Genomic DNA, 15,513 nt, shown 5'->3' on the forward strand with positions numbered 1-15,513 from the left:
CACTCCAGCTCTGAAAGTATTCGACGCAGTATCCGCCGGGGAAAGCAGAGGAAGAGGAAGACCTCCACTTATGGTAGCTGCCACTTCTCCTTAAGAGACCCTGGACTGGTCCGGCAACCTAAAGTAAGAGTTAATTGAGAGCTTCCGACAGAAGCCTCCTCCAACATTCCTCTTGAGTTTCGATTCATCCATAAAATCCAGCGACTCAGCAGCACCCTACCAATAGTACTTATTCGGTGAAAGACCAGGTGGAGAAGGACCTGAAGAAGAATACCTCATTTAGTCGTCGTTTCCATTGTGAAGGTCTCTGATTTGACATAATTCGGGTCTATTTTATAGAATAGTTTTTATAGACCCGCTTATCATGGGTACTTTGTCGGTTTTCGTGCAGCTACTTTTCCTCAAATGACTTGAATGAAGATGAATACCATCCTAAAATGATGTTCCTTCATTAGACGGCCTTTTTTTTAGAGAAATGGATCCTGGTTTACAAACGCCCAAAGAGCATTAATTCCATCTTTTAAGTTTGCTTGTCTTGAACCTTACTTGGAATCAATTAAGTTCGAGAACGTAGCGAATTTTCCATAAAAAAAGCTTTTCTAATACCAATCAAGTCTCAAAATGTTATTAAATTTATCCATCTAACTAAAAATTTTGACTCCCTAACTTGTATGTTGGGTATAAAATTTGCAAGTGCAATCTACATACACATGATCTCTTAGCTTTTTATTTGATTCTCCTTATTTGAATCTTATTTGCGCTTTTATTTCAGTGGCAAGCAAAAAAGACAAAAACATTCCAACCCCAACCGGCCGAGAGTGGGGAGAAGACATTGGAAATTGCTTGTGAGCCCTAGGCATACGTTTTATATGCGCTACATGTAGGAGCACTTGTCGGCTTTAACAGTTATATGCTGAAAAATTCGTTTAGCTAACGCGTGTGAGTATGAGCGTGTGTGTGCGTGTGTTTTTGCGTGTGTTTTTAGCTGTGCCGATGCGGTCGTATATGCCGTTACAGTTGGTTGGCTCGCGCTCGACGCGAATGCTACGTTAGACCGGCTTACTGCTGGCATGTATGAGACTGATTGACTTCGTGCCTAGGCGATTATGTGTTATGTGAGAGCGTACTCTTGGCGGCTCTCACGAAAAGTTGGTTCAGTGAATATACATGTTAATTTATATTTAGTAACGGTATAATATTTTTGATTTTTCTCATTTTTATTGTGAATCTCGAAATAACATTAATTTTTTCTAATCTTTAACGTGAAGTTCCAACTAACATAAGTCGAATTTGTCGCAAATGCCGTTAACTAACAAATTTTTGCCAGTTTTCGCGCAAAGTGGCAACGCTGTAACGTTGTTATGCCGTTATTTTTCCAAAACTCACACACATACCTAGTTCCGTTTGTTTACTTGAGAGTAAATTTTTGACTGTGCTTTTGTACACTAGTCACTCTCGCTGCGCTCTCCATTATGCGTCTTGTCCTTCGAACAAGTGTAGCGTGAAACATTCGGCTGTGTTCGAGTGTGTGTGTGCTTTTGTCCTGCGGGACTGTAGGTTGCGTCGCTGAAAAAAGGTTCGCTCACCCGTTCGCTTGCGCTTGGCCCATTGTGCGAGCGTGGCTGCGTCCGTTCGACATTGCGTTGCCTCGCTCATGTGACACAACGTTTATTTTCCTTGCGGTGCGTGTGCTGAGCAGACGTTGGCAGTGTCAGTACACGGTTGTTTCGGAAGGAATCGAAAACTTACTTCTGCTTTGGTGTTTTTAGCGCGTTGGCCGCGTTTGGTAGGCGTATTTTGTGTGTGTCGCTGGTGGAGTTTTCGAATTTCGAAAATTTGAACGTAGTAATTGTACAGCAACGAAACGGTTTCAGGCGAAATAACGGTTGTGCAGCAGCAAAAGTTTTTATCTCCAATTGTGTGAAATAAAGGTGTGTTAACAGCTTTAAGTATTTTTTCTAATTTTTTCAAAGTGAAAATGAATAAAATATAAATATTAAAAAATAATAAAATATAAATATTAAAAAATAATAAAATAAAAAATAATAAAATATAAATATTAAAATAAAATCAAAAAAAGTTGTATCTCCATCCCACCTGTTCGTGTTGTTTGTTGTTATTTCGTAAATGCACTGGAACCTCCAACACTTTCCGGCGTTGCACGTGCCTTGCAGCATTGATTAAACAAAAAATGTGGCACACGCGTTGCCTTGGTGCTTTCCAATGCAAAAATTTGCATATGAAACCGTTACACTATTGCATTCAAAATCGAGCATAAATACTCGGTCTAATGAAGGTGTGTGCCGTTTTGAGCGAAAGTAAACAAAGTTTGCGGGGAAAATAAGAGAAACTTGTGGCGAAAATTTAAACAAAGTAGATACTAATTAAAAAAATAAAAATTGTAGTAATTTTCCAAGTACTTGTGTGGTCTATTTAAAAAAAATAAAAATTGTAATAATTTTCCAAGTAGTTGTGTGGTCTAATTCTGCTTTTGCGAAATACATGACGACATTTCTAAAGCAGTAGTTTACTGTAGTGTTTAAATTAAGAGATTTCGTGCATAATATGGATCTTATTTGGAAAAGTGTTTACTTTAATTTTGAAAAAAAAAATACCGCTATAAAATACCGTTAAAATGTTGATAAGGGACAAGTAATTGGTATAAGAATATTAAAGATTTTGAGTTGAGAGTTTTATACGTTGTCTATTAGACTAAGAGAGACTTTCCAAAACAATTATACCAATATAAAGACTCATTTTGTGAACCTGACTTTTCAAGAGTGCCCCAGACGACTACTGAATTTGAAAGCTTTTTATTGATATAAATAAAAAAAAAATATTTAGCAAATAACTCAGTTCCTAAAAATCTAGATTTATAAGAATTGAGTAATTTTTTAACGCTCGATAATAAAGTAAAGGCTCCTACTTGGTACTAATGGAATCTATCTATGTAGTTTAAACCACTTTTATCATAAAGTTATTTTTATACCCTGAGCAGGCTATATAACGGGTTTTTCAATAGGGACATTACAAAAGTAGACCAATAGGAACAGCAAACGACGCCATATTTTTTCTTGAAATTTTGACATTTCTCTTCAATAAGGTTTGCCATTTAATTATAGAAAGATATACGATCCAACAACGAGTCACTGATCCAATTTATGGTCGTCGTAATCGTCCTGTCAGATCAACAATAGATCATCTTCATGGCAGAATTTGAATCCACAGGCACAGTACAAAATGTTCCCGTGCCAGTGAGACAAAGAAGTGCCTGTAGTGTCGAGAATATTGCTGTCGCTAGCGTTTTAATTGAAGAAGACCCAAATCAGTCTCTCACACGTCGTTCTCAAGCGTTGGGCTTCTCTGTGACATCGATGCGCTGAATTTTGCGAAAAGATCTTGGCTTACATTATAACAAGATCAAATTGACGCAAGAACTGAAGCCGCTTGTCCATCAGAATCGTCATGTGTTCGTGAATTGGGCTGAGCAATAACTTGAAAATCATCCGTATTTTCATCGAAAAATCATCCTCAGCGATGAGGCTAATTTTTGGCTGAACGGCTTCGTCCGTAAGTAAAATATGCATTACTAGTCAGGTAGCAATTCACACGTACTGCATGAGTCACCATTGCATCCCGAAAAAACTACGGTTTGGTGCAGTTTATGGGCCGGCGTCGTCATTGGGCCATACTTCTTCCGGGATGATCAAGACCGACACGTTGCTGTGAATGGGAATCGCTACAGCTCAATGATAACCGAATATTTTTGATCCGACTTCGTTGTTGTGGACTTGGACATTAAGTGGTCCCAACAGGACGGCGCCACAAGCCACACAACGAATGCCATAATCGATTTATTGAAAACAAAGTTTGGTGAATGTGTTATCTCCCGAAATGACCCTGTCAATTAGACGCTTCGGTCGTGGGATTTGACGCCGTTAGACTATTTCCTGTGCGGCTACGTCAAGTCTGTGGCCTACGCCAACAAGCCAGCGACGATTGATGAACTGGCTGATAGAAGAGGCTTTTCAGATCCCGAAATCATTGGACAAAATAACATGGCTATTTAGTTACGATAAAAAGGTTTAACATACGTCTAAGTTTTAGATGTATGACTTGCAGATTTTTCAGAAATAGAGATAAACCCTTTCTCCTTTATTATTTTTCCTTTCTTTTTCGTAAAATTCTATGTCTTTTCCAAAGGCGATTGTTTTTTTGTTCCGGAAATAATAGACCCTTTTTATTGAGACAATTTCAATCAAAAATCAGAATTCTTCACACTTTTAGGCTTTACAAAAACAACGATCAGCTTGCTTACAGAACAGTGAGATCATGAGTTCTGACCAGGTTAGGTTAGGGTTAGGTTAGGTCGATGGATCTTACTTGGACCGATATTTGTCCCTTGTAAACTCCTTAAAGTGGTTCCTCCTAGATCGACGCTGCGTTTGAGCTAACCACAAATTTATTAAGACGGTTAATATCAGTTCCAGAAACTTTGATAGGTTTGCCAACGGTTTGTCTACCGAGATATTTGAATCGCATTCTGTCCAAAAATAGGTAATGGACTAGGAAGTGACCAGATGATACCACCTCGCCTTTGCTACAGCTTTGGCAAAGAGCGTCCGACAAAGTACTTAACCACACTGCTCGTGAACCTCTTTGATAGTGTTGAAATTGAGTTTGCTAAGAGCCAGTAGTACGGAGGACCTCTAACTGTTTATTCTGCTTGTAGAACAACGCTTGCTGAGCTAAGTGTAGATTCAAATATTCAACACCAGAACACAAGAGGACATCGGAAAACCGACTCTGTTCTAATCGGATGAATGGTTTCTAAACAATAACTTCAAAATTAGTCAGAGCTCGATTATTAATAATTTTGATAGTTAAAAAACATGATGAAAGCTTATTTAAAGTTTTTAAACCGAGTCAAAATTTAGGATGTTTCAAAAACTGTATTTATCTCAAATAAAATATAATAGGAAACAATTAACTGTACTTTTGATGCCTGAGTTCTCAGTGAAATCTAAAAAAGGTTTGCAATTATAATGAGGATGCAAAGCGATAAAAGCCGTGCGTGTTCGCCTGCAATTAATAAAAGAGTTTGAATGGCACCCTCTATGTGCATATGTTTCTCTTAAGTAACTGTTTTTAAAAACTGCAACTATTAAATATATGTTTTGCATGTGTTAGGGTGGGTCAAAAATTTCGAAAATTTTTTTTTCGCTTCGTACTCTAAAAAATAGGTTCGTAGACACCTCTATGAAAGTTTCACAGATTTTGTATGAAATTAAATGCTCAACAAAATTGAAATTAAATATTTTTTTAAGTAGTTGGAATCAAGATTTGAAGTTGTCTAACTGATAATAAAAAATATAGAACTGTAAGAAGAAGAAACTTCCCAGTTAAAAACAAATACTTGAAGAAACTTTCTAACGGGTGAGAAAATATATATTCATTTGTATTAGGGTGGATCAAAAATTTCAAGAATTTTGTTTTTTCGCTTCGTACTCTAAAAAATATGTTCGTAGACACCTCTAAGAAAGTTTCACAGATTTTGTATGAAATTAAATGCTTAACAAAATTGAAATTAAATAATTTTTAAGTAGTTGGAATCAAGATTTGAAGTTGTCTAACTGATAATAAAAAATATAGAACTGTAAGAAGAAGAAACTTCCCAATTAAAAACAAATACTTGAAGAAACTTTCTAACGGGTGAAATAATATATATTCATTTGCATTAAGGTGGGTGAAAAATTTCGAAATTTTAATAAAAAATATTTATAACTCTGAGACGGAAGATCTCCCTAATTGAGAGCTCCTGCTTGTAGAAACTTTCTAAGAGCTTTCAAAAAATCTATATTCATTTGTATTAGGGTGGGTCAAAAATTACGAAATTTTGTTTTTTCGCTTCGTACTCTAAAAAATAAGTTCTTAGACACCTCTAAGAAAGTTTCAAAGATTTTGTATGAAATTAAATACTCCACAAAATTAAAATTGGATATTTTTTCAAGTAGTTGGCAACGAAATTTGAAGTTTTCTATCTGTCAAAAAAAAAATGTAGAACTGTAAGAGGGAGGATCTTCCCAATTAAGAGCTTATACTTGAAGAAACTTTCTAAGAGCTGCCAAAAAATATATATTATTTTTTTTACACACCCTAATGTATATATATTACATAAGTATGTATAAATATATGTATAACATTTAATACATTAAAATATTTGCCGTTAAATATCTGAAAATTTATATATCTAATTATCGCTTTATGCATATAATCTATTTCTATGCGCACCTAACCTCAAAGTCGGGCTATTTTTCACAAAAACACTTAAATATACCTAAAAAACTGAAAAACCAACTAAAATTACTCCCACCTCTCTGCAAGTAAATTAATAAAGTTTGCCGCAAAAAAGCGAAAAATAACAAAATACAATTTTGATAATGCAAAAATATTGAAACAGTGACGGAAGTTCAAAATTAAAACCACAAACACACACATCCTCTGGGCGCAGCGCAGCTAAGCGCGCAACACCGCAGTTATAACCGCAGCATAGCGTTGTAAACAAAAATTCACAGCAAAAACAACAACAAAAATTCAAAACAAAAACAACAACAAAAAATAAAACAACAACGACTACAAAAACCAACAACCACCAAAATTACAACAACAAAGACTAACACAACAACAATACAGTTACTACAGCGCTTCTACGAACGACCGCAACCAACGCTTCCCGGCAGCCATACAACAACACTAGCAATAGAAAGCACGAAAAACGAGAAACATTAAGTGAAATCCCAAAAGGCGCACGCGAAATGGGCTGCAACACCAGTCAAGAGCTGAAGACAAAAGACGGCAACGCTGGCAGCGCTAATGGCGAGGGTGAGCTCGTCGCCGAGGCCACCAACGCCGCCAACACCGCCAACACCGCAACCAGCAATGGCAATGTTGGCGGCGCTGTGAGTGTCGGCGAACAGAATGGCAATTTGGCGGAGCAACAGAAAGCGGTTGGTGGTGGCAGCGCTGGCAGTCAGACCAGAAAGACAGCATCCGCAGCTTCTGCCGTGTCAGCCACGTCCGCAGCATCGGCAGGTTCGGCGGCCACGGCGACGTCAAACAATCTCACAAATCACTCGAAATCAAATTCAATTATAAGTAACGGTGATGCTAACAAGCGCAGCGCCTCACGCGACGAGGGTGACGGTGGCATACTCGAGAAGGCGTTGGCGGCTGTGAAACAGCAATGCGATAAAGCGGAAATAACCGAGTTCAACGATATGAGCGAATTGGGTGAATTGGGAGAATTGGGCGAAGACGAAGGTGAGTACGTGGCGTCATACATACATACATACAATAACTAAGTACTTGTACGTTATCCTTTTGATTGTTTCTTTCACTTTTCGTTTTGTTTTCGAAAGCTTTTACTTTTTTTCAACTGCCTTATGTGCGCGCATTTCGTTTGCTCTGTGCTGTCTTGTGTCTTGTGTCTTATGTCGACGTGTTATGTACCTATATATATAAATCTACTTACTATGTATGCGCTTTACTGGCATTGCCCTCCACGCTTAGTTTATAAGCTGCTGTCAGCGGCGTGCCCTTGATTCCCTGCTTTTACTGCACGCTGCCAGCCAAGGTGTCCTTTGCTTCCCTCCCGACCACACTAACCAGCACCGCAAATGCTTACGCACCCGTGTTCGAGAAAGTTATTGCCGCTCTTGTGTTACGCATTTTAAATAATCTTCGCCAGATTCCTTTGCTTCGTGAGTTCGGTGAATTTGTTGTAGCAATTTGTGTCTCAACAACTTTGACTGCGCCACTCACCCGACACCTGTATGAAGATTACCTATCTTTGCTTTTTTCCCACTCACTTCCACATTTCCCTGCAGCTAAAGTTTGTCTCTTACCTATTTCTATTTTACAGTTAAACGGTTGTTGCGAATTATTTGACAGCTGTCAGCTTTCTGATTGTCATTTTGTTGCTTTCTTAAGCCGAGTTTTAAATGTATTGTACCCAATTCGCTATTCTAACGGGGTTTTGACACTGATGCGTAATTGAATTTGTGGTTCATGATTCACAAAGAGTTTATCGAATCGGAGTTCAAGCGCAGTTATTTCGTGGTGTCTTATTGAATTTAAAAAGTTGGAGTTCGAGGGTTCGAAGCTCAGACATTATTTGGTGCACTAAAAAAGAACTGAAAAGAGGATCGCGGGTTGGGTTAGTGCTGAGAGAAGTCGGTGAGCATTTACTACCTTAAAATTGTATTATAAAACATTTCTAAGACAGTTTGATTCCAAAGAAGTACTGTGCAAAGATTTCTAAAAAAATTTGGGTTAAGAGTCACTGAAAAACTTATTAATACTACCAGACATCTAACTTATATGGTTGTATGACATTTATTGAACGTATTTTTGGACAAGGAGGAACAAGAAGTTTTTCTCTTTCTTTTTTGTCTAACCTTTGGGATCTCTTCATGATAACTGTTTAGTCTGTTTAGGTTTATTATACATAAGTATATTCATAGTAAGCTTCTCTCGATTTTTTAAAGTAAAGCCATTAGAAAGGTGAAGTTTTATTTAAAACAGGGAAATGCTTTAACTTCGGTTCCAATGATTTGCTATCAGACTAAGTGGGGTCTTCTGAAAGAACATATGTCTGAACATTCGGAAATCCTTGCACGCTTTGACTTCATACCGGAGCTTTTGGATCTTGGAGTCGCCAAACCGAACTCTTTTTCTCGGTCCACATAGCTTCGAGGGAATTGTGGATAGGTAAAAGCCGTTGAAGGATAGGCGTGAGTTTCTTTACGGATGGGTCAAGGTTTAGGGAAAGGTTGTTGGAGGGGTATACTAATGAAAACTTTCTGCCAATTTCAAGGTTGGTTAAGGAATGCCTACTCTTGTCATTAATAGCATCGAGTTGCTTTATGATAAGAATAGTACGGTTGCCAGGTCACAGCGGAATCGCAGGCAGCTGAAAGGCTGATGAACTGGCAAGGAATAGGAACTCCTCCCCTCGTGTGTTCTATTACTGAATAGCAGGGCTTTGGAGGAGCTTGGTCAGCGTTCTCCCACTATCGGCTTATGCGCTGTCGTAAGATCCTTTTGGCCCAAGATCGATCGTAAAAGCTGCAGTTAGCTCTTTGCATTCAGTCTAGCCTCTTCCTAGTTGTGGGTTCCAATAGGCCATCCCATTAGGTTGAGAGTCATACTAAATGGCAGCGGCAGAAACTGAATGAAAGAAGACGAAATGGAAACATCTCAAAACTTCTTCCTTGATTGTCCAGCGTTTTCGAGATCAAGGCTTAAACACTTCAGAGTTCACACCTTCAGATAGCGCACCAACCTCAACACGCTTTACTGACTTTTAGGAACGAATACAGGAGTTACGAAGGACTGTAAATAGTAATTCAAGTGGTATCTCTGGATCAGCCATCAAACCTAAACTAACCTACAAGTATATGCTCTAGTTGTTTCGCCAAATGACCAACTGTTAAGTGAAAAAGAACATGCGTCGATTTTCAGCTCGATAGCTCAGAAACTGAAGGACTAGTTAGCTTATATACAGACAGACAGGCATACGGAAATGTATACAACGATTTCTCTTTATATTTTTATATATTCTACCTATCTAGGGTCTCTAGTGTTTCATTATGGGTTTTGCAAACTTTATGGCAATTTTATATGCCCTGCTCTGCTTAAAAAAAGATGATATTCTAGAGATCTAATAAGTAGATCTCCGTTAGAATTATTTAGAAGGTATGAGAATCGGATAAATTGTTTGAAAAATATGCAAAGAATATTGTTCATCACTCGTTCCTGACAAGCTAGGTGTTCTTGGCTTAATATGGGATCTAACTTCTTTTAATTTCAAAATAGGCTTTCTAAAGGCCTAGGTGTGTCGTCAAACATCTTTTCTACCGACCTACTCTACTTATTTTTGTTTCTTATATACTTACTGCTTCAAACAGGGTTCGATCTCCGAACCGTAGCACTGGCTGTTGTAGGAATTGTGGCGTGTAGTCCACTTATAGTGATAAGAGATCTAATTTAAACTGTGACCAACAAATATGAGTGTTGGGTGTTAGATGCCTTATAATATATATATAAAAGTTTATTTTTCTTTTATTTGTGTGCTTTTATTTCAATTAGATTTGCTGTCTCTTTTTCCATGACTTCCTTCCATGCCTACTGTCGACTGTTATCTAAAAAAATAAATAAAACAAAATTGAATTGTAAATTCATGCGCGCATTGGCATTGGCTTCCCTTTACAACACCGTCGTCATTTCCACTTGATTGCGCCTCTTTTCCATCGGCCTTCGCCGCCCCACCACAAAGCCATGGTAATTACGCCACAAATTATTACTTTGCATATTTTTTTCGCTGACTCAGAAATCACAAAAATTTTTAACAACTCAATGAGTCCTAAATTGTTGCGGTTAGTGGAATGAACCGCGTTTCTTGCTCTCTTCGACAAGTTGTGTTGGCTTTGGTTCGAGGTGTTGAGAGTGTGGGTGTGCAGTGACGGCCGGTGGACGCTTGATACTTTCCGTCATTTCTACAAGCTAATTTAATTTTATTACATGTTTGTTGTTATTGTCTTGTTTTGACACCCACGGGAGTAACTGGAATTCGCAAACATAATTCATTTGTGGATTGACCGCTTGGCTCATTGCCTGTCGGCTGGCTTCACTCGTTCCTTTCCATGTTGCGAGGCTTTGCAGTGGCTCCGGCGCATTAAGCTCGCACAAATCATATTGTTCGTTAGCTAATTCCGAGAATTTTCATTCGTTGCAATGTTAATTATTTTGATAGTGTATTGTTATAATGGATAGATATGGTTAGTACTTTCCAGTGAATTCCGTATTTGCCTTTGGGTGGCCAAACAACTATGATTACTGGCTTCTGTTGGAATTTGGAAATGGTGGAAAATAATTTGTTAATAGTTATATACAGACTATGAAAGTCCTGAAATTTTTTCAGAAAATATAATTTCATGTTAAAGAGGAGGGATAATTATATAGTATACTGTTTATATATCAGATTTCGGCTAAAATATGTAGATAAGGTCTAACAAAATGAAATCCATTATTTTGGCATTAAATTGAAGGTTTGATTTGGCATAGTTAGAGTAATTTGATTTAGGTCAAATATATATCGTTGTATTCGGTAACTTGTTGCCGCTATGCAGGTAATTTTTTAATGCCACTCTCGTAAAAACCCGCATTCTTAGCGACAAAAAAGATGAGACAACTAAACTTCACAATCTCTTCTGGGTCGAATTTTCTCTAACAAAACTATAACCGCACTAATAAGTGATGGCACTAGAACCTCCAACCCAAGCTCTCATAGCTTCTGGCGAATCCCCATCGATGTGTGTTATCTGTCTCTGAAACCTGATGAAACACAAATCCTTTTATATTGGCCTAACCAGGCCGCTTTTGGAAAATTGCTTCCTTCATGGGGTCTAATTGTTAACATAGACATAGATCCGAATTAAAAGTATTGTCGTAGAGGAGATGATTCCCTGCCAATCTTACCAACACATAGCACACTCTTTCTGGCCGTCAATCTCTGCTAGGCCACCATTTGCGTTGGCTCACCGCCATTCCCGTGGAAAAAATAACAATTACCAATTTTATATTCTATGGGTTGGGATTCGTTTATTATACCCCTAGTTTGGGAACTCCGCCACGTTATAATCTTTAAATATCATCAAAGCTCCATTCTTAGCTAGATGAATTTTCATATGATTGCCAGGACGTAAGTACAATATTAGAGCAGTTGGAAACATGTGTAGACGTTCACGCAAGTGAGGAAAGTTCTCTGAGCGCCATTCACTTGTGAGTGGCCAGAAACGATTCTTTTACATATGGCTGAAGGCTCACGACTTCTGGTCTTATCTTCTAGCCTAAGAACATCCGTTTTGAAGGCGAGCTAAAGTGAGAGCTCCTCCAGGTTGACGTACGCCCCATTGAAAAGGATAAAGAAAATATTGATAATTCTGCAGAGCTCAACAATCTTCTTTAAGAGTGCAGCTGCTGACAATGATATTGATATCACCCGCGCCGTTAGTTCTGCTTTCTCCAAACTGAATAAGGATGCGAAGCAAATGGGTCTGGTAGTGAACGAGGTCAAGACAAAATATCTCCTTCCAACAAACAAACAGTCGTCGCGACTCACTCGCGACTTGGCTCCCACCTCACTGTTGACAGTCATAACTTCGAAGTCGTAGATAATTGCCTCTATCTTGGAACCAGTATTAACAAAAATAAAAAATGTCAGCCTCGAAATCCAACGCAGAATAACTTTTGCCAACAGGTGCTACATCGGACTGAGTAGGCAATCGTCGTCTATCGACGAACAAAGTCTAATTTCTACAAGTCACTCATCATCCCCGTCCTGCTGTATGGTGCGAAAGCATGACAACGACATCATCTGTTGAGTTAGCCTTAGGAGTGTTCGAGAGAAAGGTTCTGCGGAAGATTTATGGTCCTTTCCGCTTTGGCAACGGTGAATACCACAGTCGATGTAAAGATGAGCTTACGAGATATACGACGACATTGCCATACTTAGTTCAGCAAATGAAGAGACAGTGGCTATGATGGCTAGGTCGTGTCGTCCAAATGGAATAAAATATTCTAGCTCTGATGGTATTCGACGCAGTATCCGCTGGGGTAGGCAGAGAAAGAGGGGAAGAGGAAGACCTTCACTTTGTTGGAAAGATCAGTTGGAGAAGGAACTGGCTACACTTGGAATCTCCAATTGGTGCTAAACGATGAAAAGGAAAGAACGACTGACGTGCTATTGTAAACTCGGCTATAACTGCGTGAGCGTTGTCCACGCCAGTTCTTCTTTACTGAAGATTTAGAGACGCTTTAGGTTTAATCACATTTTGTGATTGGCATGTATGGCATATTTTTACCGAAAAGTCTCATCGATCATGAAAAAGTTTCTCATGAAATCCAACAGACAATCAGAGGAGAAAAAGTTGGAATTCTCTTGGAATCTCCGGTTAGATGCAGTAGTTTCAACATATCCATTATATTATGGTTTTCGATCATGAGGGTTGATATCATTTAAGATTGGTTCAATATAACCTAACTTAAAATCATTTCTAGGATAGAAATTTTTGCATAGAAGTGCGGTTCTTACTGATGTTTCAATTAAGATAACGGTATGTTATAATTGACCATGGTTGTCTACAAATATTGTCGGTTTAAATTATGTAGCAAAAGATTGTAAAAACAACGTTTTCAGCAAGACAAAAAAAGTTTAAAATTTGGAATTTTGTCAGTGAAAATCTTCGTGGTTTTTCCGAAAATTATCAAACCAGCTTTGAAGCCAATGAGCTTAATTTACCGTTGTCTACATAGAAATTTATCTAGCGTATTTATAACCTCTGTTTTAAGAAAGTGCAGTTGTATAGCGTAATTATTTTAGCATTAGGTTCATTAAAACTTTAGAATTAAAAACATCAAAAAGCTCTTCGCGAGATTATTAGTGAAAGCTAGAGGAGCACGAGCTCTTATCACATTTTTAGTTTTTATATAATATATTCCGCAGACAATTTCACTTTCCCTTTCGCATTTGAATATCAAAGGAATTCTCCCTTCAAATCCTTACCTAAATACATATACATAACCCTCTTAAAATATGAAGCTTTTGAACGACTTAATTAGCATACAAATTGTCGCACTTATTTACGTCGTTTTATCTCGGCCATTTACAGCATTGTTGCCACTAAAAGGGAAAACTTTTGTTAATTTCACAATTACTTAATTATGCTGCTTAATTTGAATAGTTAAATATGTACTTATAGTTGGTGAATGCTGAGCAGAAGTTAAAGCTAAAGCTCACAGGTGCTTAAGATATGTAAGTGTTTGTGTGGACTTTAATAGTTTATTGAAGGCTGCTAGGGAGAAACTTAATTTTAAGAAAAGTTTGTTTGTACTTTTGTGATTTCGAGAGTGTGATACTAGCCTCATGTAATAGAGTGGTATCTGAGTTGTCTCTCTGACGATTTAAATATTTTTTTTTCGGCAGATCACATGTTTCCAAATAAAGAAAAGATAGAGTGTTGCCAGCTGTTTGAACAATTTGTGTAAAAAATTTTGCTAGCATAAATAAAGAACTGCGGTCTGCATCGTTTAAATTTAAGGGTTGCCACATTGTTAAAAATTTTAAATTAATCCAATTGGCATTACGAAACCATAACGATATTAAAACAAGAAAAAACGTTAACTTCGGCTGCACCGAAGCTAATATACCCTTCACATATTACATTGGTGCCTTAGGAAATAATTTATACCAAATTTCGTAAATATATCTTGTCAAATGCAAAAGTTTTCCATACAAGAACTTGATTCCGATCGTTCAGTTTATATGGTTAACATCTGACTATTATTGTTAATAGGTGAAGTCATTGTCAAATGAAAGTATACAAGAACTTGATTCCGATCGTTCGATATAGCAATATGTTATAGTGGTCATATCTTCTTGAAAGAGAAAATGACGTTTGCAAAATTTCAAAAGGATATCTTAAAAACTGAGGGACTAGTTTGTATATATACAGACAGACGGACAGACAGACGGACATGGCTAAATCGACTCAGCTCAACATACTGATCATTTATATATATACTTTATAGGGTCTCCGACGCTTCCTTCTGGGTGTTACAAACTTCGTGACAAACTTAATATACCCTGGTCAGGGTATAAAGAAGAGTTACATATAAGAAAAGTTATTAAAGAACCTATTAGTGAGGAGAGTTGCCATTTGCTTACATTTCTAAAAATAAAATTTTTAAATTAATATAACACCATTAAATCAAAGTGAAAAGTTTTAAGAAATTTATTAGTTATTATGAAGGGTTGCCACCTGTTTAAAATTTTTAAAAATAAATTTTTAAAATAGGTGAAGCACCGCGAATCAAAGTAAAGGGTTTGAGAAAATATAAAAAATATTGTGAAAAGGGTTGCCACCTGTTTACAATTTTTTAATTAAAATCTTAAAATAAATAGAAGACCGGAAAATAAAGTAAACAATTTTAAGAAAATTTTATTGAGAAATGTTGCCACCTGTTTAAAAAAAATTGTAATAAATCGCGCTTCAATTTAAACAGATTTAAGTGATTTTTTTGCTTCAGATATTTTGGAAGTGGGAAAAGAAACCTTTGCACAAATTTAGAAACGGGAAAGGTAAAGCCACTTTATTATTAAAATATTAATAAAAATAGTTCATTTATGATGGTAGAAGGTCCAGTGATCATGTTTTGGAAATGGCATATATCCCGCCTCTTCCGGCTGTGCTTTCGCAAAGATAATGTTCCAGCGTCTCATCATCCACCATGCATTTTCTGCATTCCGCCGAATCCACTTTTTTTAAGGTGGAATCTAAAGAAAGGATCACTGTAATGAACCCTACAATATTACTAAGTTCCCTTTTACCTAAAAGTGGAAGCTTTTTGCTCTGTTCACCTAAACTTTAAACACTACAATGAATTAACTTTGTG

At 37.3% G+C, this 15,513-nt stretch overlaps 1 protein-coding gene across 3 annotated transcripts in view; it reads left to right on the top strand.

The window, feature by feature from the left end:
- Positions 1–1,679: 1,679 nt before the first annotated feature.
- Positions 1,680–15,513, top strand: part of LOC126755192 (uncharacterized) — a 260,812-nt gene continuing 246,978 nt past the window's right edge. For all 3 annotated transcript variants that reach the window (XR_007666466.1, XR_007666467.1, XM_050467585.1), the window contains exons 1-2: positions 1,680–1,931; positions 6,304–7,320. Coding sequence is in view for 1 of the 3 variants with exons in the window: in XM_050467585.1 (XP_050323542.1) it covers positions 6,816–7,320 (505 nt within the window). In the remaining 2 variants the exon portion in view is untranslated. The remainder of the gene's footprint in view (positions 1,932–6,303; positions 7,321–15,513) is intronic.

This window comes from Bactrocera neohumeralis, chromosome 4, assembly GCF_024586455.1.
Source record: "Bactrocera neohumeralis isolate Rockhampton chromosome 4, APGP_CSIRO_Bneo_wtdbg2-racon-allhic-juicebox.fasta_v2, whole genome shotgun sequence".
Taxonomy (NCBI): domain Eukaryota; kingdom Metazoa; phylum Arthropoda; class Insecta; order Diptera; family Tephritidae; genus Bactrocera; species Bactrocera neohumeralis.